Source organism: Myodes glareolus, chromosome 5 (genome assembly GCF_982192425.1).
Source record: "Myodes glareolus chromosome 5, mMyoGla1.1, whole genome shotgun sequence".
In the NCBI taxonomy this organism is placed as follows: Eukaryota; Metazoa; Chordata; class Mammalia; order Rodentia; family Cricetidae; genus Myodes; species Myodes glareolus.
In genome coordinates this window covers 66783152-66807603 of record NC_142030.1, presented here as the reverse complement: position 1 = coordinate 66807603, position 24452 = coordinate 66783152, and the positions used below count along the sequence as shown (strand labels likewise).

At 42.6% G+C, this 24452-nt stretch overlaps 1 protein-coding gene across 6 annotated transcripts in view; it reads left to right on the top strand.

Annotated features, from left to right (window-relative positions):
* The first annotated feature begins 3064 nt into the window (after window positions 1-3064).
* The window catches only part of Sec16b (SEC16 homolog B, endoplasmic reticulum export factor), a 60524-nt gene continuing 39136 nt past the window's right edge, over window positions 3065-24452 (top strand). For 3 of the 6 annotated variants that reach the window (XM_087906378.1, XM_087906377.1, XM_087906374.1), the window contains exons 1-2: window positions 21159-21283; window positions 23568-23940. In XM_087906378.1, coding sequence (XP_087762504.1) covers window positions 23627-23940 — 314 coding nt within the window. In that variant the 5' untranslated portion in view covers window positions 21159-21283; window positions 23568-23626. Of the gene's footprint in view, window positions 3382-21017; window positions 21284-22002; window positions 22317-23567; window positions 23941-24452 lie in introns of those variants that run through there. The other 3 variants (XM_087906376.1, XM_048421000.3, XM_087906375.1) reach the window with 3 other exon arrangements.

The window sequence follows — 24452 nt, the reverse complement described above, 5'->3', positions numbered from 1 at the left end:
TAAAACCAAGACAACAACAAAAAAAATATATTTTATGTAATGACATTTCAGGTGATTTTTATTTTTCTCTCTATGTTTGAAAGTAAATTTCTTATTTTTCCTATGAAAACCATTTAAGTAATCAGAAAGAATTATAAAGATGTTTGTATTATGTAAAACTAAATAATAAATAACTTGTCCAAAGTAGTGACTTACAATTATTTTTATCCTAAAAAGATCCTGCCTTAATCCATCCACAATGCTATAACAAAACACTGCAGTTGGCTGGCCAATAAACAGACATTTATTCTCTCCAGTTATGAAGACTAGGAGGCCCTAGGTCAAGGAACCTGAAGATTCCTTGCAAGGAATTCCTTCCAAGTTATAGGAGTTTGTCTTATGAAGCACACTTCCCTCTGGTTGGTTGTCTACACTGTATCCCACATGGTTGAATGGTGGAAGCAGCTCCTACCTGTTTCCTTTAAAGTCACATGAGTCTCATCCAAGAAAGTTCTACCTTCATGTCATGACCATCTTTCCAAAGCCCTAACTCCTAATATTATCTTGTTGGATGTCATGATTTTAACATATGAATTTGGAGATGATAAACATTGAGACCATGGCATTATCTCTAACGTATTCCACTGTTCCAGATGGAAAGAACTGATGTTTCAGAAAGGTCTAAGAACTTGTCCAGGTCCACACAGTAAAACCCAGGGTCTCTGGATCTGCCTTTATTATTAAGAACAAATGTTACTGTGCAGGTGTGGCACTGCCATGCACTGCCACAGTGCCGGAGGGGTGGGCACCTGCCACAGTGCCGGAGGGGTGGGCACCTGCCACAGTGCCGGAGGGGTGGGCACCTGCCACAGTGCCGGAGGGGTGGGCACCTGCCACAGTGCCGGAGCCTCTCACATCAATCATTAATCATGGAGATGCCTCTACAGACATGTTCTCAGGGCAGTCTGATGGAGACAATTATTAAATTAAGATTCCCTTTTCCAAGATATGCCTGGGTTTTAGATACATAGCCTTATGATGATTGAACATTCTGAATTTTCTAAACTTTCCACACTAGAATTTGCTATTCATCTAATTAAGATATTTTTACATATATCTATGTACTTCCCTTTATCTATTTAATTTTTTCCATACAGTATATTTTGATCATGTTTTTTCTACTCCCTCAACTTCTCCCTCCTTGGTTTTAATTTAAAAAAGTGCCCTCTCCTATGTTCTTGTGTGGAACATGTATTGATTATTTGGTCATTTATCAGTAGAAACTTGTATTATTCAATTTCTGACTGTGCTGTTGAAATAGAGGAGGGATTAGTTCACCACCTGCCAATCACCATTCTGTAATAGGTGTGTTCATAGTCATAGTTCATGTAATAGGTGTGTTTCTGAGTCATCCGTGGCAGCATTATCTGAGGTAACATGGACTGAACACCACTGTTAGCAGTATCTCTGAGCTCTGGGGTTCCTTTGTCACTTTCCGAAGGGGACAGAACCAACTTCTGGCAAAAATCTTCCTGGAGGAAAGGGCTATGGGAGCTCTGGACTAGACCAGTGTTTCCCATTCTTTCCAGTGTGATTTTTCCATTCCAGAAAAGTATGTAAAATCTTTGGCATTTGTGAGTGTGTCTGGAGCACAGAAAGAACATAAAACACTACCAACAACCCCGCCCCATCTAGGACTCAGAAGCATAAGGGTTCAGTCAAGCTACCACTTGTCAAAGGTTCTCACATAAGAAAAACACCTTTGTATTTTCCCCCTAATTACCTAAAGAGTTTTCCCTGAGGGGGCAAAACTGAAACACACTTTAAATTATACAGTAAAATAGAAGTCATTTAGCATCCCACTGCTTTCAGACATCGAGTTAGCGCTTTGTAAACTTACAGAGACTTTTCTTTAAGCATGCACACTATTCAAGACTGTTTTGCAGGAACAGGACATAAAAGATGCAGGTTCATCTGAGGCTTTGAAAAAGCAACTTCCACTCTGCCAATGCTCTTTCATACTTTCTCAAAGAAAGGAAGGGTTAGCAGCTGCCACCTCATATCTCTTATGCCCTTTATCAATGTAGGTGTACATAACTAATATATAATTTCATATAATCACTCATAATGATGCATATGTATAAAGTGGAAAAAGGTATGATACAATTTTTCCACTCATTAGTGAGCCAAAATAAAAAAAAATGCTGTGTATCACAGTGTCAGCTCTGAATTATCAATTTTTGTTAGTTTTGCTTTACAACATAGTTTTAGTAATTTACTCTACCATGCTTCGATTTATAAGCAAAAACTTTTTCAATTTTTTTCTCCATCCTAAACTCACAAATTCCTTAAAAAAAAAAAGAACTACCATTAATCCTGATACAGTTGTGAGAAGGGCACTTATTAAGTTACTGTCATGAATTGCCAAGAAAGCCAGTATAATTCTTAGTCTCTTCTAGTATTTTCATCAGACATACAGAATGCTGTGTGGTTACTATCTATGCTTTCAAGTAATGTCCCTTTTAGTGGGACCTTCTCAATATGGTGATCAGATCATGTTCCCAGCCTCAGGAGTTACTACTAAATCATTCCGTGTGGAAACTGTTGCTAAAGCAGAAAGGTTCCGGGTGGCTGACGTGGCAGGGCCGTTTGCAGTTTCTGCCAGCTGTGAGTCACAGCAGGCTGTCATGATGGGATGTAGCAGAAGCAGCAGCAGCCCCTGATTTAGGAGCAAAGATGTAAGTACTTTTTCTCACCACTAACAACCTCTCCCAAACCAAACCCACACTGGAGAAAACTAAGAGGGAATATATAATTCCCACTCGAGACCCTTCTAACAGATTCATTTAAAAAGTATTTAGTCTTAACCAGAGAAGAAAGGCGTTCTGGCCAGCACATGGTTTCAGCAAAACGAAGAACTAAACAGGATCCTGTTGGCAAAAAACCCCCCTCAAATTCAGCGGTGGCTAGTGCTGATTTTGACCCTCACTCTGTACAGTGACCGCGTACCCTGGCAGGGGCCTTCGCTTGCTGGATGGAATGCATGGCTAACGTGCATGTAATTTCAACTTTCATAAAAATTTCGGCAAGTTTGATTATGGGAAGATGAAAGGAGGCTCAGCAATTACAGTGTTTGGGGAGAGGATAGAGCCTGTTAAATATTTTAAGGAGGATTCAAGCTGGCTCCAGCTGATTCAGAGACAACGTGGAAACTTCTGTTCTCAAGCTATACAGATGACTAGGGGCATGGCGGTGCCTGCCAACGCTGTGACAGACGAGGACTTGGCACACATCCGTTGAGCAAGCAATGCCAGTGTGGCTGCCGTTCCCAAGGTTCACATCTCCTGACGTCGTGTCCAGAGTTCCTGGTGTTTGCAGAGTTCATAAACCATGTGTTTACAGGTTGGTGATTTTTTAAAATTTGTTTCTTTCTTTCTGTGGAGACTCTGATCTGCTCATCGGCTTTGCGCGCAACCTCTCGAGGGAGCACCTGCCATCTAACTAGAGAGCTGTTAACTTACTGACCACCAGGTATTTTTAATTCTCACCTCTCTGCTGGGAGTACCTAAGTAAACAAGGTGAGAGAAGTGATGGCCCCTATGGAGTTTGCAGCTCGGTAGGAGAAACAGATGTTATGAGACGAGGAGCGAACACTGGGCTGGGAGAAGAGGGATTGGATTTGGGTCCTGGCACAGATCCCAGTGAACCATATGGCACTCTGGGCCGCAGCTTATGTGCTGGAAAGTGAACGCATTGGGATGGATAACTTCCTCGGTAATTGATTCCTCACCTAGCGTGAGTTCCCCACCTGCTGAAGAGTTTCTCACACAGCTCTGGACTTGATCCACGTTCAAGGGGAAAGATATTTTCCTTATGAATGCATCTCACCTCTCACCAATTAGGCCTCATCACATTGTGATATTCTGGAACAATCTGGAAAGATTCTCCTAGATGGGTCCACTTAGAGGATGATGTTGTTAGGAACAAAGGTTGCTTTCAAGAAAGACGCCCTAAAAGTCGTGATTCTATACCACCTTATCATAGATGTCTTAGCATCGTTTTTCGTGATTAGTGCTTGAAACAAGTACCTTCACTGCCAATGGCTTTTGAGGGACAGAGAGACAAAATGAAAGTTCTGAAAATGGCTTGAATGAAATTTAGCTGAGTCAAAAAATAAAGCAGGCTGTGGTTTCAACTAAACTAGGAATTACCTACCATCAGTGATTGTGTGGTGTGTCTTAGCTCCCTGAAACTCATCACATAGATCAACCGATTGTCACTGCAAACAGTGGGAAACTCATAAGATGTTTCAATAGAAATGATGTATGAAATAGATTTCTTTTTTTTGAAATAGATTTCTTTAACACAGTTATTACACACACATTTCCTTATCAACCTTGCCTAGCCTAGCCCCCAAAATTATCTGCATAGGTCTGCATACATTCCTCGCTGTCAGGCCTTTTGTTCTGTTCTTTTGCTGTTCTTTTTGGCTTTTGGTTGTTGTTGTTTGAAACAAGGTCTTTTAGCCCAGGCTTGCCTGTAGCTTACTGTAAAGTCTAGGCTGGCTTTGAACTTCTTATCTTCCTGCCTCTCTTATCTTCCTTCCTGACTCTCAAGTGCTGGAACTACAGGAATTTGGCACCACACCCAGCTAAAGGTGTGCTTTTTGACCTGGAAAAATCTCTCTTGGACCTCCTATCCCTGTCAGCCTCTGTAGGAACCTCCACATCCAATACCCAGTCCTTTATTTCTCTCCTTCTTCAGCCTCTCTTTTAAAATTGGTTTCCCATTTTTGAGTTAATAACTCACCTAAGTGTCTTCCATTTTATAATCAACCCACGAATTGACAAACCAGCCATTGAAAGCACACAGGTACATCACAGTCTGCTGCTCTCTCCCTGGCCTGATCCTTCCATTAAGCCCATGGAACTGGGATGACACGGTTTCAAATTTGTGTAGGACTTGATCTCTTATGCTGTTTTCTCTCCCTGTCTCTCCCTCTACAGGACCTCGTGTAGCCCAGGTTGCTCTTGGCTTCCCATGTGGTAAGGCTCACTTCCTGCTCTTTCTGCTGTCATCTCCTTCCATGCTGTTCAGACACTGTCAGTCCTCATGGCTTCTGCCTTCTCCATGCCTTCTCCATAACCTAGGCTGTTATTTCGAAGTCTGTGTTGATCTTTGATGGGCTCATTCATAGCCACGATTTTAATTATGACTTGGGTGTTGGTACTGCCTAAATGAAAGCCCACAGAATCTCCAGCAAAGAAGCAACACATAAACAGATGAACATGGCCCACCACAAATGCATGTCTCCTCAGACTTCTCTTGGGAGCTCCTGATTTGTAGTTACTGACTCAGACTCTTCCAGCAAGCTTTCCCAAAGGCAGTCGAACCCACCATGGCCCAACACACTTCTCCCAGTAAAATTCAGGATCAGGGACCTCGGCACCTCCAGTCCCTGTTTCAGGACTGTGTAAGTCCAACTAACCCCCTGCTGATTTTGCCTTCTCACTGTCTCTTGAATTGGACACTCACCCCTAGGTCAGTCTTCCCTTCCACCATCCCTGAATTTGGCCTGTGCTGATTTAAGCCGCACATTACTGATTGACTTGATTACTGAGAAGTCTTGCCTCACCTGCGGTCTGGAGTTCTGGAAGTGTTCTTTCCAGTGGGACCTGCAGGGTTTTTCTAAAATGCCAATATTCCTTTATTTGTCTTGCCACCTGATGTTAAAAACCTGTGGGGCAGAATTAGATTTTATTTTGTGTTTCTGATGCTAATAGCAGCACAAGGCCCATCACAGTTACTGATTATGACTGACTGAGTGGGTGGTGGAGCAAATGCCCCCCCCCGTACCGCCCACGTTATAGGCACTGCACTATCTAGTTAACCCAGTGGGAGACGTTCTTCCTTCTGCAGTGACTTCAGGATGAGTCCTGCGTGGCAGCCATCACCAGCTCCAGGCTGCAGTTCAGAGATCCATGTCCCTGACTTAGTCCCTGTGGTGAGGGAGACATAAAACTCTTATATTTATGCCTGAAATTTGTGCCCATTCTTAGATGAAAAGATAGGGTAGGTCTCATATGTGATACCTCAGTTAAAGAGGGACAGGGTAGATTTTTGAAAGGAAACTGGTGAATTATTACCAGAAATGAGAGGCTGTTGAGCAGGTGGAAATCACAGACACCACACCCTCCAGACAGGTTTTCTCTGTAGCTTTGGAGCCTGTCCTGAAACTCTGTAGACCAGGCTGGCCTTGAATTCACAGAGATCCACCTGTCTCTGCCTCCAGAGCGCTGGGATTAAAGACTTGCGCTACCACCACCTGACTCAGATTTTTTTTTTTTAAGTAGTATGAAGAACCCAGGCCTTTCTCCTGGACTTAGTGAAGCAGCTCTGCAGTCTTAGCAGACTCTTTATGTCTTAGGCTCAAACCACACGACTGCTATGTGCCTTAGGCCTTCTTTTTCCATGAATCTTTTCCCAGTGTCCACCCTCCTGCCCAAAGCACACCGCTCTCCTTCACCTACTGCCAGGAGCATGCTCTCTTATCCTGCAGGTCTCAGCAGAGGCTGCTTTTCTTTTCTGGGGGAAACCTCTGACTGGGTGTGACACCTTTGCACTGCCTGGGTGTGACACCTTTGCACTGCCTGGGTGTGACACCTTTGCACTGACTGGGTGTGACACCTTTGCACTGGACCCTCATGTCCCTCCTAGCACACATCACTGTAGTTAACTTGTCTGTGTGCCCATTAGGCCGTTGTCCTGGCTCATTCTGTATCAGTTAGAGTCACCTGAAAGCAAAGAATCTCAATTGCGAAAATGTCTCCATAAGATCCAGATGTAAGATATTTTTAAAATTAGTGATTGATGGGGGAGGGCCCAGGGCCCAGCCCATTGTGGGTGGTGCCATGCCTGGGGTGGGCATCCTGGGTTCTATAAGAAAGCAGGCTGAGCAAGTCAGGGGAAGCAAGTCAGTAAGCAGAGTTCCTCCATAGCCTCTGTATTAGTTCCTGCCTCCATTTTCCTGCTGTGTTTGAGTTCCTGTCCTGACTTTCTTCAATGATTGACTATGATGTGGAAGTGTAAGTCAAATAAACCCTTTTCTTCCCAACTTGGTTTTGGTCATGGTGTTTCATCATAGCAATAGAAACCCCAAGACAGCAGTAAGTTCCAAGAATACAAGGAGTAAGTTCACCTTGTTCACTTTTGTGGCTTAACTTCTAAAACATAGCTTGAACATAATAGACACTTACTCCCTAGTTATTAAGCAAGAACATGAACTCTGTGTATTTTTTCCATAGAGTTTTGGGACTTGCTTTCTTTACTATAGGAACTAGGGAGAATCAGTTTCTATGGTAGAAAGATCATTTTGTTTCAGTTAACAAGTGAATTAATGTTTGTCTAAAATACTATTTGTTGAATGAAAGAACTTCTTTTTCATTCTCTATAGATGAGCCTATACCACAGTTGGAGTCAGTTAATGACATCACTTACTTGATGAATGACATCTGAATCAGCATGATGTCATTAATGCCATGAGGAATATAAAGTGTATTCTTAGTGTTAAAGAAAACAGTGATAGCAACTTGTAGAGAAACTGCCTCCCGGAAGCAATGTCAGGAAGGGCAGCGTTTGCACAGCGCACAGAGACTGCAGCAGTCATTTATAGGCTGTTCCCAGAAAACAGCAAACTTTGGCAGCTGTGCCATGGCAACTGCAGACATGCATGCTCAGAAAAGAAACTTCTCCATCATCCTGTCATGCCCTTCGATGTCCTCCAGAACTGGAGTTGGAACTTTGTTTTCTGGCATTATAAGTGGCTCCTAGAGAAATTGCCCTAATGTGCTAAATTCAGCACCAAAACAGTCCTCCTGGGGAGTTGCTCTATCTGCAGGCACTAATTCCAGACTGAGAGACCAAGGGCTGCAAGTGCCATTGAAACACGTGTATGGAACCACACTGCACACACACCGACTATTTCTGTGCATGAACAGTGGGCAGAGGAGAACACCAGAACGGGGGGGGGGGTGAAACTTTGTTGGCTGACAAATTGGATGAGGAGAAAAACACAGAAATGAATCTTTGAGTTCTTATTTTTATCATTAAATAGCTGTCTACCTACCTACCAATCTATCATTAGGCTGAACGAGTCTATTTATACAGGCTGATGACTTTGAAGGTTGTAATCATTGTATTCACATGGAATGGATTTTTACATAATTGCATTTTGTGTCAAATATATTCCATGCCTATTGCTAAGCACTTGCCTTTTTTTTTTTGATAAAAGCATGGGCTAGAAGTCCTTTGATTGATTTCCTGTAAAGCCCCTCATTTGGTGACTAATACAGAGGCATTGGGTGATCTTGGCACAATCTCTGACCCTTTCTGGTCTTCTTTATTGTTTCTAAAATCAATCCCACTAATTTCACCAGGTATTGAAATAAGAAGGCCAGGACAAGCACTTCTGGGGAAGATAGTAGATAGTAGCAGTGGGTCATTATGAAGAGAGAAAGGGCAGAATATTAGAAATAGTAACTCCAGATTAGATTACCAAGCAATATTAAAGAATAATGAAGTGAAAGGTTCATAATGAATGAAAGATAAAAGCTAATATAACAACATGCTCTGAATAGTTGAAAAAAACAGCTCTTTATTTAAGTGTGTGTGTGTGTGTGTGTGTGTATGTGTGTGTAAAGTAATAGTAAAAATTTTGTATTCGGGAAAATCATAAAGATCGTTATTTATCCTAAGATGTCACTGAGTAAGACTTGAACTTTAAAGATGCATTCCTTTTCTTTCTTTGAAATGAGAATTGAGTGCCAGCTCATAAGTCATTGCATTGGTGCTGAATGATAAAAAATCTTTTATTAAGTTTGCTCTTTGACAGTTTCATATCTATGTGCACAACACACACACGATTCTAATTACCACCAGCCCCACCTTTTCTTTTTTCTTCTGCCTCCCTCCTATCTCTAAAGCTCTCCTCCCCTCTACAAGTTTCTTTCACACATTCATTTTTTTGTTCTGTTTTGTTATCCACTGAAATTTGGCAGGACTATATGTATGATTACATGTTTGGAATTATTTACTGGAGTCTGATGGGATCATTATTACTAGCTACACAACTAAAGACAATGACTGCCCTTCCTCCGGAATCCATCAGTGGGCAATTGTTTAGGAGGGAGGCATAGAGCCTTAAGGGCCCCTCCAAAATCTATGATTGACTGTTGACAGGTCCGGTCTTATGCAGGTTATTTTTTGCAGGTAGCTGTGGATACTGTGTGATCAATATTGTATTGGCTATGTTATGCCCAGAAGAAAATATTTCTCTTCCCTTCTCCCTGTCTTTTGGCTCTTCTTTTATTTTCCCATCTCCTCTTCATTGCTTTCTGAGCCTTAGAGGAGATGCTGTAAATATCCTCTTTAGGGTGACGCACTCAATCATCACGTGTGCTCAGCATTGAGAGCGGCCCTCGTTTCTGTATTCACCACCATTCATTGCAAAGAGAAACTTCTCTGATTAAGGCTGAAAACAGCACCTGTCTATAAGCACAAGCATAATTATTTAGAAAGCAGTTAGGCACCATGCCAATTAAGCTAAACAATAGTGGCAAATTCCCTCTACCCAGTGTCCAAGACCCCGGTCATAGATTTTTAAACCAGGTTCACAGTACTAGGCATGAATTCCCTCTTCAGAGTGGGCCTCAGAAGCAAGTTAAGTCACTTTCATAACAGTTGGTCACCACGGTGCCAGGAAACTCATCTTGCCTGGCCTATTGGTATTGCAGTTCACAATGTTCTCAGCTGGGTAAGGTCACTCTTCCCTTTTCATGCCTCACCCCTGGAAGCTTGCATAGTAACTTCCTGTACAATGAAAACTAGCCAGCATGGAGGAAGCTTCTAGACTCATTCTAGCTCAAATCTTTATACATTGTACCCAAGATGTATGATGTCTTCAGCAATAGGGTCTTTCAAATTAGTTCTGGTGGGCAACCAAAAGGAATGGCAAGAACTTGTATTGTTTTGGGGAAACTCATAAGGAAGTACATCTGGCATGGGATTTTGTTGAATAACTATTAGGTGCAGTATCTAGCTTGCACGCTAACTTCTTTCTAACTATGTTTTTTTTAAAAGATTTATTTATTTATTGTGTATACAACATTTCTTCCTTGTGTGTCTGCAGGCCAGAAAAGGGCACCATATCTCATTATAGATGGCTGTGAGCCACCATGTGGTTGCTGGGAATTGAACTCAGGACCTCTGGAAGAGCAGCCAGTGCTCTTAGCCACTGAGCCATCTCTCCAGCCCCTAACTATGTTTTAAAATACATATTAAAATCAGTTTACAAATAATAATTTCTATATGGCTCTTTTTTATACTCTTCAATTAGGTTAATCTTCCTCCCCTTCTTCTCCTTTTTACCCTCCCCTTCTTCCCTTCCCCTTCTTCCCTTCCTCCTTTTCCCTTCCCTTCTTCCCCTCCTCCTCTATCTCTGCATCAGCAACACCTCCCATTATCCTCTCCGTTTGTTTTCATATTACCTATGTTCTGCTACTCACCATCACTTTAGGCAACCCTTGACCCAATGACCCTTTTCTAGTTTCCTGGCTTCTTTAAGAACTCAAGTTAAACACACAGATCCTAAAGCTAGGATCCATGTACAAGGGAGAACATGTAGTTTGTTTCTCTGGGTCCTCACTCAGTATAATTATTTTCCAGTACCATTATTCCCTTGCAATTTCATTTTTATTTATAGCTAATAAAATTCCACTGTGTGAATGTATCACATTCTCATTATGCATTCATCTGTTGACAGATCTCTAGGCTGATTCCATTTCCTGACTCTTGTGAATAGATAAGCAGGAGCCGTGTTTGAATGAGTGTTTCTTTAGTAGGATATAGAGCCCTTTGGGTCTATGCTTATGAGAGCTATAGTTGGGTCATGTTGTTCTGCTCTTTGAGGACCCTCCAGACTGATTTGCATACTGGCTGTGCCAGTGTACACTCCCACCAATAATGAGTGAGGGCTCTTGTTTCTCCACATTCTTTTCTGCATTTGTTATCATTTGATTTCAGGATGACGACCATTGGGACTGGGATGGGATGGAATCTTCTCATTCTTACTTGTTTTCCCCCCAGTGGCTAATGATGTTGAACACTTTTGAAAGCCTTCTTAGCGATTTGTTTATTTATTTTAAATTATCTGTTAACAACTATGGTCCATTTTCCAATGACATTGTTTGCTTTCCTGTTCTTTAGTTTTTTCAAAGTTCTTCTCTTACTCCGGTTATCTGCCCACCATTGGATGCATAGCTGGCAAAGATGTTCTCCCACTTTGTGAGGCCGCCTCTTGACTTGCTCACAGTTTCTTTTGCTGTACAGAAAGAAGCTTTAAGTTTTTGAAAGTTACATTTCTTTAGTTTGTATATGTATTATGTGGAGGTCAGAGGTCAACTTGTGAGGGTCAGTTCTTTCCTGACACGTGGGTCTGGGGATCAAACTCAGATTATGCTTTATGGTATGCACCTTAACCGAGTCAGCCAGGTCTCCGACTCTGTGCAGAAGCTTCATTACATTACTTCATGAGGTCTCATCTGTCAGCTGTTGGCAGCCACGCTCTTTTAATAAGAACCTTTGTGAACACTTACAATATATAGATGCTTTTCTAAGCATGTCTAGCAAGGGGTGTCTAATTTTTTAACATTGTTATACAATACTATCTCTTGGCCTACATTGATTACAACTCTTGGGCTCATGTGGCCCTGTGGCCAACAGCTTAGGCACACCTGTTAGATACACCATGTATTAGTTTATTCTTAGAATAATAACCAAACATTGGGCATATGCTGCAAACAACACTTTATCTCACTTATTCTACCACTGTCTTTCGAAGGTGTCTATTATCACCCACTCCTTTAACCATGGAGGATACTCTGCCTGAGAAGTTAAGTAATTTGTTTGTCTCGCAGCTAATCAACAGAGGTGTTGGAATGCAAAACTTCAAGTGCAAAGCGCTCTCCATTACTGCATCTGATCAACCATCACCTGCGTGTGAGCTTGGGTTGTCATGCAGACCGTGAGGAGCCTGGATGAAAGGCAACCCCATCCCCGTATTGAACAGGCACTGCCTTTGGTGCTTTTCCATGTGCACTTTCATTTCATCCACATCACAGCCCTTTAAGGAAGCACCTTTAAAATTTCATTTTAAAGATGAAGAATCTGGAACATTATGGCAATTGAGTGATTTTTTTTTCAAATGCATGTGGCTGGGAAATAATGGAGTTAAAAATTAAAGCTTAGTTTCAATTCCCACTTTAAAAAGATTTATTTTATGTAGATGCAAGCACACGTGTTTGTGTGCATGTGCCCATGGAGTCTGGAAGAGCATGTAGAATGCCCTGGAGTCAGAAGTGATTGTGAGCTGCTCAGCGTGGGTGCTGACAACTAAATTCTAGTCCTCTGAAAGCAGCAAGTGGCCTGAGCCACTGGGCTATCTCTTTAGTCCCATCGGTTCCCAGCTCTTTGGAACTTTGGTACTCCCCAGAAAGATTAAGATGGAGATTTGATGAATGAGGTTGGGGCTGTGTAATCCGGAGAGGAAAAGTCTGATGACTGCATGGTAGGTATTCCCAGTCTTCAGACAATTGAGATAGGATCCTGAGCCACATCTGCATGCCATCCATCCATCAGGAAGAGCATCTGAGCTTTACATTTGAGGATGTATGTCTATGAGGACCCCAAGGACCTACTTTCTCCAGAGAAGAAACACCATGTGTCCTAGGAAAATCAAGGCAATGCTAGACTTTTAAGACTCTACGAATGGTTAGTGAGTTGGTGTGGTGCAATGGTTGAGGGCTCAAAGTCTTCTATAACACAGAATCTTATCCAAGAGTAGAGAGCTCAAAATGCTTTAGGTCTGTAAATGAAAGAACTGCACATCAGTGGGGGCCTTGGCTTGAGCCATGGCTTCACCTGCAGGGATGGATTTCTTCCAGAGGCTCTTTCCAGCTCTTTGGCTCTGTGTGTCTGAGTGTCTGCTCTTGTTAAGAATATGTCTCTCAAACAAGTGGCAAGAAATGACTTCTGGGGATGCAGGGTATGGGTCTGTGTATCTGTCTCATAGCCAAAGTGGAATGCTTTTTGACATCTCATGCTTGTCTTAAAAATGGTTGCAAATTTAAACTTCCATCCAGAATGTTTCTATTGATGCTAAATTAAATTTCTATTTAAAATAGCTTATAGAAGAAAGTTCATGCTTCATCCTGTGGCATCCTGCCCTGTTCCTGTAGCAATCAACTTCCTGTGCAGGAAGCACTGGACCATACTTCCTTAAATTTGCTAATACCGACGTTCTCACCTTAATTCATTCACTCCCCCCCCCCCCGTGTAGTCAAGTGACACTGTCTCTTTCCTCTAAGTTCTGAATCAATGTAGGCACTGCATTAAGTGTCAAGGAGGATTTGTTGATTTCACAGCAATAATAGATATTCAGGTCTCTTACTGGTGATGTGTGCAGAATATGTTGTGGGCACATTTTCTAGCACATCTAGAGAAGTGGTAATTATTAGCACCTTTTGAGTGTTTATTGTATATAAATCATTTGTCAGTTTTTATCATTGTTCAGTAAAATAGGTTTCTGCAGATGGAGAAAAGGAAATATAGATATAATTTTCAGTTTTACATGACCGGCAGATGGTAGAACAGAGACTCAGGTTCAGACATTCTGATTCCAGGCTTGAGTTGTGTTCCCCTTCTGAGGACTTCGCAGCCATTGATCTGCGGTGGGGAGTACACTCTGCTGTTAAAGACCTTTGTTTCTCTTAGCTGCTCGTGAGTCTTCTCTGTTTCTTGACACTTGACACAGATCCTGAAGCCACAGTAACATCCGTCTACCAGTGCACTCGTACTGACTCAGAAGATCCCAATAAAATGGGAGTGTGAATGGATGAGAAGTAAGGTCCTTCTGCCAGCCCGGGGATGCCAAGGAAGCCTGGAGTCCTTCTTGGATGATGGACTGTTTCTCTAGCTCTTGGATGCAGTAAGAACTAAATGCTGGGAGAAGGAAGGCAGAGTCAGAGAGAAGCCATGTAGCCCCGCCAGAGACAGATGCTGGGAACTTTACCCGGTAAGCCACATTTGCGTGGTGACACACAGATGACTAGAAATGGGTTAAATTAAGATGTAAGTGTTAGCCAATAAGAAGCTAGAGCTAATGGGTCAACCGGTTTTTTAAATAATATAGTTTCTATGTGATTATTTTGGGTCTAAGCTGCCGGGCAGCAGGGAAATGAACAAGCAGTCCCCCACAACAACTTGGTACCCAATGTAGCCAACTAAAATCCACTTAAAACCTGAGAGAGTTTGGGAAGGAATTCTAGATACAAAGGAACAGAATTAAGCATGGTTTGGTAGTGGCATTTTATTAAGTGGGCTCTGTTTGCTAGAAGCAAGGAGAAGCATGGCTCCTTTAAGAGAGGTTTTCCTGATTCATTGGTAGCAGACAAAAAGCCACACCATTTGAAATGCTGGCTGTCTGGGCCTTGCTGCCAGCACAAATTCTGACTCTTTCTGGAGGTATGGCTAGGGAACATTTAAATGGGGTTTGTGAACAGAGTGCTTACTTGCCATTAAGCAAGTTTGTGAACTTGTAAGTTTGTGAACAACTTGCTTAATGGCAACAAAGATTGGCTGTATGCCTAAAAATGGCTCTCAGATACAGCAAACAGCTCCACCATGCTGGACTGGATGTAACAAGGAAGCAAGCAGTGCCATATTTCTCTTAGCAATGATGCCACTTAAGTTCATAAGTAGGGCTTAGCATTTTAAGAAGCACTCTGGTCAGAAAATAATTATAAATATGCAGTAAAGACAAATTCAGATAGAAAAGACCTCTAAATGAGTCACAGTGTTGGATAAATGTAGGTAGACTTGGAAGAGAGAAAAAAATGAGTATAGAGAGTTATGAAAAGAAGTAAATGGTTTAAAAAAAGTAAAGTCTTTAAAGAGACAGAGTACAGATAGTCATAGATTAAAGGAGGAAGGATACTAAAATAAATATTAAAAAGTAATAGAGTAAAAATAAATAAGCCATGTAAAGATGGACTATACACAAAGAGTGTGGATTATGTATATTATTATGTTCTCTTTGAATTTTTTGACTGTAAAGGAGCTAAGTAATCAACATATATACTTTAAAGGTACCTTGTTTTTAAAATTTGGGTCTAAGGATATGTTGCTTTGGAAAAGAGGTTCTTGTTTTGTTTCCACACAGAATGAGAACCTGTGAAATCATTCCAGACTAATATGGCTTGATGGACCAAGACCTTCTAAAAGGTCAATGTGAACAACCCAAAAATTACTTTACCCAACAAAAAGCAGGAAGCATTTTGGAGAGAACTATGTTCACATCCCCAAATATTGTTTACATTTAAAGGGGGATGTGATGTAGAGATGAATATTTTGCATTGGTATGGATCTTGGTCTATTGATACAAGTTTAAGCTTAGTTTTGTTCTATGTATATTTCTGCTCTTGATTAAGGTATTGTGTTTGTGCAGCTCATTTAAAAATGTAATGTATAATTAAGAAATATAGGTCAATGGATAATCATCTATAATAGTCAAGCTTGTAGTCATGTTAGTTAGGTTTCCTAGATATATAGAGATATATTTCAGTTAGATAGGTTTTCTTCAGATATTTCAGAGACCTTCAGAATATGGCATTTAAAATGTTTTAAGAACTTAGGACTTTCATGACAGTAAGACACATCTGCTTCTGGCAGCACCAATTACTTCAGGAGGATGATGGGCATCAAAGAAGCTCCTTCTGGTGTTTGTTAGCCATTTTGGCAAGAAACTGCTCTTGTCTGGAATGCTTGATGATATGCTGTGTGAATTGGACATGCAGGATCCACAGAGAAATGACTGCTGAACTTGCCTAAAGGTGAGGTGATCCTTCAGGGTTCTTGATTCATAAAAAAGTCTGCTAGACATTCTGCAGGACACAGAAGAAAGTGACTGACAAACTGCCAATATAGGTGGAACTGTTTTTGAAATTTCCTGCTTCATAGAAAAGTCTGCTGGATACTATGGGCCTGTAGGCTGAAGATGGATGCCCCAGTGGTACAGAAGAACTTTGGGTGACTGTCCAGGCAGCAAGATATCTCTGTCAATTCTAGAGTTTTTGAAATTGTTTACAGTATACTTCCTGTTTACTTAGGCAATATTATATCCTTCTGGAGTCTCTTTATTTATTTATTTATAAAAATTTCCACTTCCTTCCCTCCTCCCAATACCTTCCCACTCCCCCTACTCCTTCTCCCCCTCCCTCTCCAGTCCTAAGAGAAGTCAGGGTTTTCTGCCCTGTGGGAAGTCCAAGTTCCTCCCCCCTCCCTCCAGGTCTAGGAAAGTGAGCATCCAAACAGACTAGGCACCCACAAGGCCAGTCCATGCAGTACAATCAAAACTCAGTGCCATTGTCCTTGCCTTCTCAGTCAGCCCTCATTGTCAGCCACATTCAGAGAGTCCAATCTACTCCAGAGAATTTTCTTTCTTGGGCCTTGTTTGTATAGACACATCTTCACCTGTAGTGGTCTTCACCTGCTGTATCTCTTTCTTGGGGGTATGTGTCTCTCCTCTTAGCCAGGCCTAAATATGTGCTCCCCTATCCTGGGATCCACATGTCTTTTCTGAGGTTCCTTCTCTCAGTTCCTCTTCAGTGTCTACGTTCATCCACATGAACCAGCACATTTGTGTGTGTTGCCTTGTCCACTCTAAACAGATTCCTCAAACCTCAGTGCCAGTTGCAGCCTCAGCCTGTTTGGCCCACCCAGCCTCGAGAAAGATCCTTTTGCTTGCTGTCTCCTTTTCCTTACTTTCCTTTTGCTATTACATCCTTCCCAAGTTTAATTCTGAACTACCTTGAGCATAGCTACACTGAAATGGTTCGCATAAAGACCCTCAGACCTCCTCACAGTCAAATCCGGTGATCCAGAGAACATCTGCTTTCATTTGTGGCCTTTCTCAATGTGCTTCTGAGTTTGGAATTGCTGATTGTCTTCCCATTTTTGAAGCCATCATCTCCTTGGGCATATGGGTCACTGTCTTCTCTCACTTCTTAGAGTACCTGTATGCCACTTCATTCTTATCTTGCACAGGCTCCGTTGCTGGGTGTAGCTCTTGCATGTTCTTGGTCATGCCAACCATCACTCTTGTCATACCTCTTGCATGTTCTTGGTCATGCCAGCCATCACTCTTGTCATACCTCTTTCTTGGTCTCCAGGCCATCACAGCTAATGCCGTATGAATCTACCTATCTGTGTCCCCGAGGTCACACCTAGCATGTCTTAACTTGACTCCATCTGCAGCATCCTCTCAGTTTTGGAGGATGTCCTTGACTTCTCCCCCAATCCTTTCTATTTAACAGAGTATCAATTCATGTTGACTATCTTTCTCAGAACTATGTGGTACTTGCTTTCTATGTACATATGTTATTTCTTCTTGTATAATCATGTATAGTTCTACCTGCTCCTTCTTCCTAAATAGCCTTGAGTAATGTACTCCTCCACCCCATTTTGGCTCACACCTTCTTCTGTGTGTCCTTTCCCCAGAAAAATCAGTATTAAAATAATCCTTGAATACATTGTCTGTTCAAATTATCCCCACAATAGCAGACTTGCTGCAGTTAATCAGTCTTAGAAGCTTTGCGGGATATGATTGCACTACTTAGTAACTTAGGTACCCAATTCGTTACTACTTTGAAAACACATTGGGATGTGATATTGATTAAAGGCAATGTTAATTATTTTATCATTTTTAAGTGATACCTATCATCATCTCTCTATAAATTTCCTCTCTCTCTCTCTCTCTCTCTCTCTCTCTCTCTCTCTCTCTCTCTGTCTCAGAAAAGTTAGATACTATGAACAAGCAAGAGGAAAATAAAATCATATAAAAGTCTATTACCTGGAAGTAGATAAATACCACTAACGTGTTGACACAGAACTTCTCAGTTTGCTCTCTAAATTTTTAATTTTGGTGAAAAAAGAAGGCCAAGGCTGGGGAATGGTCTCTGCTGGACTGTTCTTTGTGACTCTAATCAGTCCTGAGGTGCCAGGACTGGGGATTCACGGCAAACATGACCTGGAGCTGAGTGTTCACATCTACCAACTCTATCTGATGGCCAGAGATTCAGTAGCACCATTAACAGTGATCTTTTTTTGTCAGACATGGTTTGTACCAGGATAGTTCTTAGCTCGAGCTGCTACAACAGATTTCCCCAGACTTAATGGCTTAAATGACAGAACTTTATCTCTCACACTTCTAGAGCCTAGGAAGTCCAAGATGGATTTGTAAGTAGAATTACTGTCTGATGAGGGCCTGATTTTGGGTTTGCCGATCCCTGTTTTCTGGTTGTATCCTTCTAGGACAGAGAGCAGAGAGGAAGACAGTTCCTTTGGGCCTTTGCGTAAGGGCATTAACTCCATTCACAAGAGCTCCACTACCACAATTGTTGACCCTCCAAAGGCCTTATTCCTAACCCTGTCACACTAGGATTTAGGATTTCAACTTGCAAATATTTGAAGAAAATCACATTCAGCCTATATACTGGGTAGTTACTCTTCTTTGAACCAAGACTGTAGATAGTAGTCTGGTATTTGGAAAGGGAGCCAGGAACTCTGTGAAGTTCACACAGAGTAGCAAGTTCCTAAGTCTCCTCTTGGTGAATAAGTGGGATACAGAACAAGAATCAGGCAGGATACCAGGGCAAGGATAATGTAAAGACAGTAGCTGTTTGGGCATGAGGGAATCTATGAGTTCATGCAGGGGCATGGCAACCAAAGTCTAGAGTGTCAGGGCTAATTCAAATCACCTCCTACTAGAGACTGAGTTCTTAAAGCATTGTCAAACTGGATAAATTTTGTCTGGAAACCAGGAAGAATTTAGCTGCCAGGTAGAAAGACTTGGTAACTGTAACTATTTGGGGCTGGAGAAATCAGGGATTGAGAAATCCCAAATGCTTTGGAGTGGTGAGATCCCACCACAATCTATTTCCTTCGGTGACCCATTTCACTGTTGTGTGCCATATGTCTATACAAAATAATTAAAGCTAATTAAAATTAATTTTGGTTGGTGAGTATTTGAAGAGTTTCATAATAACTCTTCAGATAATTAGAGATGCGTTGGGATGCCACAGAAGGAGCATTCAGAGCAACTGGGCTAGATGTTTAAACTAGAAATGTGCAGCTAAGGCTCTCAAGAGAACGACACCTCTGTAACCGAAGGAGCAGGGAGCTCAGAACTAAGAGTCCAGGCTCGAACTCAGTATGTTGGTACATGGGTTCACTGAAAAACAAACAAACCGTCTTTTCGAATAGCATTCACCAGTGTCTGTGGAGTAAATGCCCACAGCATAGTGAGTTTTGAATTACCTCTGTTTTAATGAGCAGATCACATAACTCTTGAATATTTCATACTTGGCTCTAGGAAGCAGTGTGTAAGGCAACTAGCTCTAGCATATCAACACACTTCTCACTGGTGTCTGTTTAACTTTGTAAAATCTTGGGTAAATCACTCTTCTGTAGTTTTTAGTTTTATTTTATTTTTTTTAATTGAAATTGCTTAAATGATTTCTGAGATTCTTTTCAGTGTCAGCACCCCAGGAATGTAGGTGTTGTTGTAGGGTGAGTCTGATGCCATCTCACAAGCTGAAAGAATTGTGTCAGTTTTATGACTGCCATTGCCATATATAAAAGCAGAATGTGAGATAGAGCCTGTTTGATAATTAACAGTGTTCTGATTCCTGCTGTCAGTGTGTGTGTGTGTGTGTGTGTGTGTGTGTGTGTGTGTGTGTGTGTGTGTGAGTGTGTGTCCTTCTCCAGTGCCTCTTCCAAGAGGGATCAAAAGCAATGATACAGTCACTGGCAAGCCAGACCTCGTGGTCTCACATGGTAAGAAACCACTGTCTACACTCTGAGGGTTTTATGCTCTCTTGTTAGGTGCTAGGATTCAGGTTAGTGGCTGAAAGAAAATCTCATGGCTTAGATACACTACCTGTCTCACCACAAGACCAGATAATGGTGTTTTCCCCTAGAACAGGAACTACATGAAAAGCTAATTTGTTCTAAGTGACCTGAAAGCAAGGACAGTATCTTTTTATATTTATATGGGCAAATGTTGGCAAATAAGAATCTTTTTGACTTGGTTGGTGGTGAAGGCCTCAAATTGTAGTTCCTCAGGAAGGTGAGTTGAGGAATAGCATCTTCAGGGTCTACCTTGTTTATGGAGTGAGTTCAAGGCCAGCCTGGGCAAATTAGTGATACTGCCTTCTCAAAAACAGGGCTGAGGATATAGCTCGTTGGTAGGGCTCTCTCTTAGCATGTGTGAGTGCTTGGTTTAATATGTAACGTGACAAAACAAACAAGTTTGTTGAAAGAATCAAAACCAGGCCTACCTATAGGAAGAAGTAAAATTTAAAACGTACATTCCAAAGGAGATATGGCGTACTCTATGCTTACCTTAGCAGCATGAAGAAATACATTTTTCAAATGTAAGAAATTCCTTTCTTGTGAGTACAAATTTTTCAGTGCCTTCAGTTCAGCCCTGGGACTTAAATCTGCCCTTCAGTTGGAACATAGAGTTTGACCGCACAAACTCACTGGGGAAACATGTAGAAACCAGGGGGAAACCAAGGCCTCCAGGTATTTGCTCCCCACCTGTCTTAGTGTGAGCTCTGGAAAGGCTTGCTCTTAGTGTGGACTTGCTTGTAGCTCATGTACTTCCCTACACCTGCTCCTCTTGGTGAGCCTTGTCAGCTAAGCCTTAGAAAAAGAAACTGAGACTGGGAGAGGCTGAGCGATAGAGCCAGCCACTGGCAGAGCCACACATTCACACCCCAAAGGTGGCACTCTGCCCCACAGACCAGGCTGCCTCAGGCCATTCTGGGCTTCCTTTCCCTAGTGTCCCTCTTCCCTATTTGTTGTTGGGAGTTGGATGTATTCTCACAGGAGTGCAGCTGGCTCAGTCCACGACCAGGCAAACAGAAGCACCAATCCCTACCAGGTTCTGAGCAAATATGCCAAGTCAGGACTGTCCCAGCCTGTGGTAGCGACACTGTACTTTGCCCTAATGAATCAGCTCCATGGAGGCCCGGCAGTCGCAGAGGTAACTAATCGGCTGTAGGTTTGAAGGCCAGGTGAGTCTTGGTAGATGTGGCATCTGGACTTTGTTAGTCTCTTAGAGGGGAGAAGGCACTCCCGGCAGGTCCCTGGAGCCACGGGGAAGGAAGGTGGGAAGCCGGCAGAGCAGGTGCGTGGGGACACTGACACCCTTCTTTCCCTGGAGTTTGCTTGCTGGGCTGTCAGAGTCAAAAAGGTGCAATTGTCTTTGTTGAGTCAAGGGGTCACTTCTGTGGATACAAAGCTGTGATTGTTCTTATAGACAGAATTCCTTCATTTTAAGACTCTTAGAGGTTTGAAAATAACTACCACTAATTATAACCCGAGGTCTAAACTATTGGAGTTTGTGACCCTTGGTGACAGAATGAAGTACTATCAAAGGAAAGATCAGGATTGTGCCTTTGTAGTTGGGGCCAGGATGCTTAGTGCAAAGTCTGGGGGCAAGTGAATCAATTACTTTTCAATTCCTTCTTCCTTGTGTCCAAGTGCCATTGTGTTTTGTGGGTTTTTAGCAAAGGATCCTTGTATAGTACTAAGGGTATTAGGCCCTTCCTGGAATTTGCTGGCAAAGTTTTTGTTATGACTGTGTTTTTCGAGGAAGCAAGAGAGGAAGGCCTGAGGTCCTAAGTTATGAGTGACCTGGAAGCAGAAGGCCCCTCTCTGGCCTCTTCTCACAGTTCCTGCCTCACTGCTCTGGACCCAAGTTCCACTGTGGTATTCAAATGGGGTAATCTTGATTTCACCATGTGACCCTTTGACCTTTTTCTCTGATAAGAGTTTTCAGCTGAATGTGGAAGCTTCCAGACTAAGGGCAACTAGCAGGTTTGATCAGAATCATGCTGCCATGAACATTCCCAAGTGAAGAGAATGGGGGCTGTCCTTGCCTGTGCATGCTGGTGGCCCAGCAGACTCTCTGAACAGGGGCAGGACCTGGCTGTGCTTTCCCCTGTTACACGTCCCTCTGCTGTGCAAGCAGAGGAACTGGGAAAGGGCACTGGTCCCTGAAGCTGCTTCTCATCTGAGTAATGAGTGGGAAAGCTAGTCCGATGTGAGAGGAACTTTTAGGTCTAAATGCTTCAGTAAGAAAGAGCTTGTAGGCCTGGCTCTCCATTTTCCAGTATCAGCAGCCCCAACTTGTGTCTGTTGGCTTTCCCAGAGGAAGGGTAAGTCTTTCATGGGATCAGTTTAAATAGGTGTGTGCATGTGCATGTGTGTGTGTGTATGTGTGTGTGTGTGCGCATGTGTGTAGAGTAGACAGAGGTCAATATTGAGTGTCTTCCTCTATTGCACTCCATATTATTTTTTGAAAGAGGGTCTTTTACTGAATCCGAAGCATACTGTCTCACAGAAGCACCGAGTTAGGTTTTTCCATGTGTGTGCGAAGGATCCAAATTCAGGTTCTTGTGTTTATGCAGCGAACAGTTAGCCCAGTGACAGGTCTCCCTCCCTAGACCGACAAAGTCTTCAGTCATTCCTACTACCCTAGGCTTGGCTTCTGAAGACACGTACTGTGATGGAGTGAACAATTACCATGTACAAGGTAGTTCTAGGCACTTTCCATACATCCTGTTTAGCTTTGACACTCACCCCGCAGCACTAGCCTGTAGTATCTAGCATCTCCATGGGTAAGGGGATTGAAGCTTAAAAAAAGTATTCAACCGGTGAGAGATATAGAAAGGATTTGAACTCTGACCAGCTCCTCACAAGGCTTACTCTATTTCTGATACCTCAGCAATCCGTTTGAAGTGTTGTATAAATATTTGCTGGTGGGATAAATGCGGAAACATTAATTGGAGTTCCCTGATAGCATTTGTAGCTGTATTCAGTGCGGTTGCTTATCTGCCTCCCGTGACACCTGCTTCTGGTGTTCCATATGTGCTTTCCAAATTTTTTGAATCAGCATCAAACTAATTGTCTAGCCTCTTATTTATTTAATGTATCTGTCTGAGAATTTTATTTTAAATTCCTCTATGTCAGTGCTCATATGGTTTGTTTTAGACAATTTTGAGAATCATAGTTGCTCTTTTCACTGAATCTAATAAACTACCATGTTTGGATAAAGGCTTAAAATGCTATGTGTGTGTGTGTGTGTGTGTGTGTGTGTGTGTGTAGGCCAGAGGTTTATCTGAAATGTTGTTCCTCAGGAGTCGTTTTTGGAGACAAGGCCTTTTCCTTGGGACCTAGGGTTCATTGGCTAGGCTCGGTTGACTGTCCAACGAGCCCCAGAGATCTTGCTGTTTCTACCTGCCCAGTACTGGGATTACAGGTGTGCACTTCCACATTTGTCGGGCTTTTTATGTAACTGTTTAGGATCAGCTTTACAAGTTGGTGCTTGAAAGGCAGACATTTTACTGACTGAGCTGTGCATGTCCCCAGCTCTCCAGAATGATGATCTGTCTTCTTTTTGTGTGCAGGAAATTAAAATAGCTACATAACATCCCCAAGACCTAAGAAAAAGATCAAAGGGTCAGAGATGGAGCCTTGGGTTCCCCAGAGGCCATCTCAGCCACAAGGGAGGCCATCGATGGACACAAACCGTGGGCTTCGGAGTGGACATTATAGACAACACCCTCACCCTCAGTACAGTGGAGATAAGTACCACCAATGGCAAGAAGCCCACAGGAACTCAAAGCCACAGCAGGACCCCAGGATGCAGGATCCAAGGGCGCAGGACCTCAGGGCTGACCACCAGGAGGCCCACTATGTACCCAGGCCTGGGGAATGGTCTCAACCTGTGTCTGGAGTGGACTACTTGGGAGGACCTTATCCTAATCAGTTGTACTCAAGGTATGACTTCTAGGACTACAGTGGACCTAACTCTCCCGAGTATCTATGAACAGACTATTAATCATTCTTGTTTCCTGTTCACTTTCTTCTTCCTCCGTGCCCTGTCCCCATTTCCTGGGGTTTGTCACACAGAACTGCTTGTTCTTCAACTTAGGGTCCTCCTGCCTCACTCAAGCCTCCCAAGTGCACTCACCACCCGGCACTGCTCTCCTTAGCCTCTTATATGTCTCCTTTGTTTATCTAGCTCCTCCTCCTCTTCTTCTTCTCCTCCCTCCCCTCCATCTCCCTCCCCTCCCTCCTCTGCTCCCTCCCTCCCCCTCCTCTTTTCTATCTGCTTTAGTCAAGATTTCTAGTGCTGTGATAAAACACCGTGACAAAAAGCCAGCTGGGGGAGAAGAGGGTTTATTTTATCTTCCTTCCACATCACAGTCTGTCACTGAAGGAAATCAGGAGCTTGTGGGTAGAAACTGAAGCACAGACTATGGAGGAATGCTGCTTACTTGCTTGTTAAC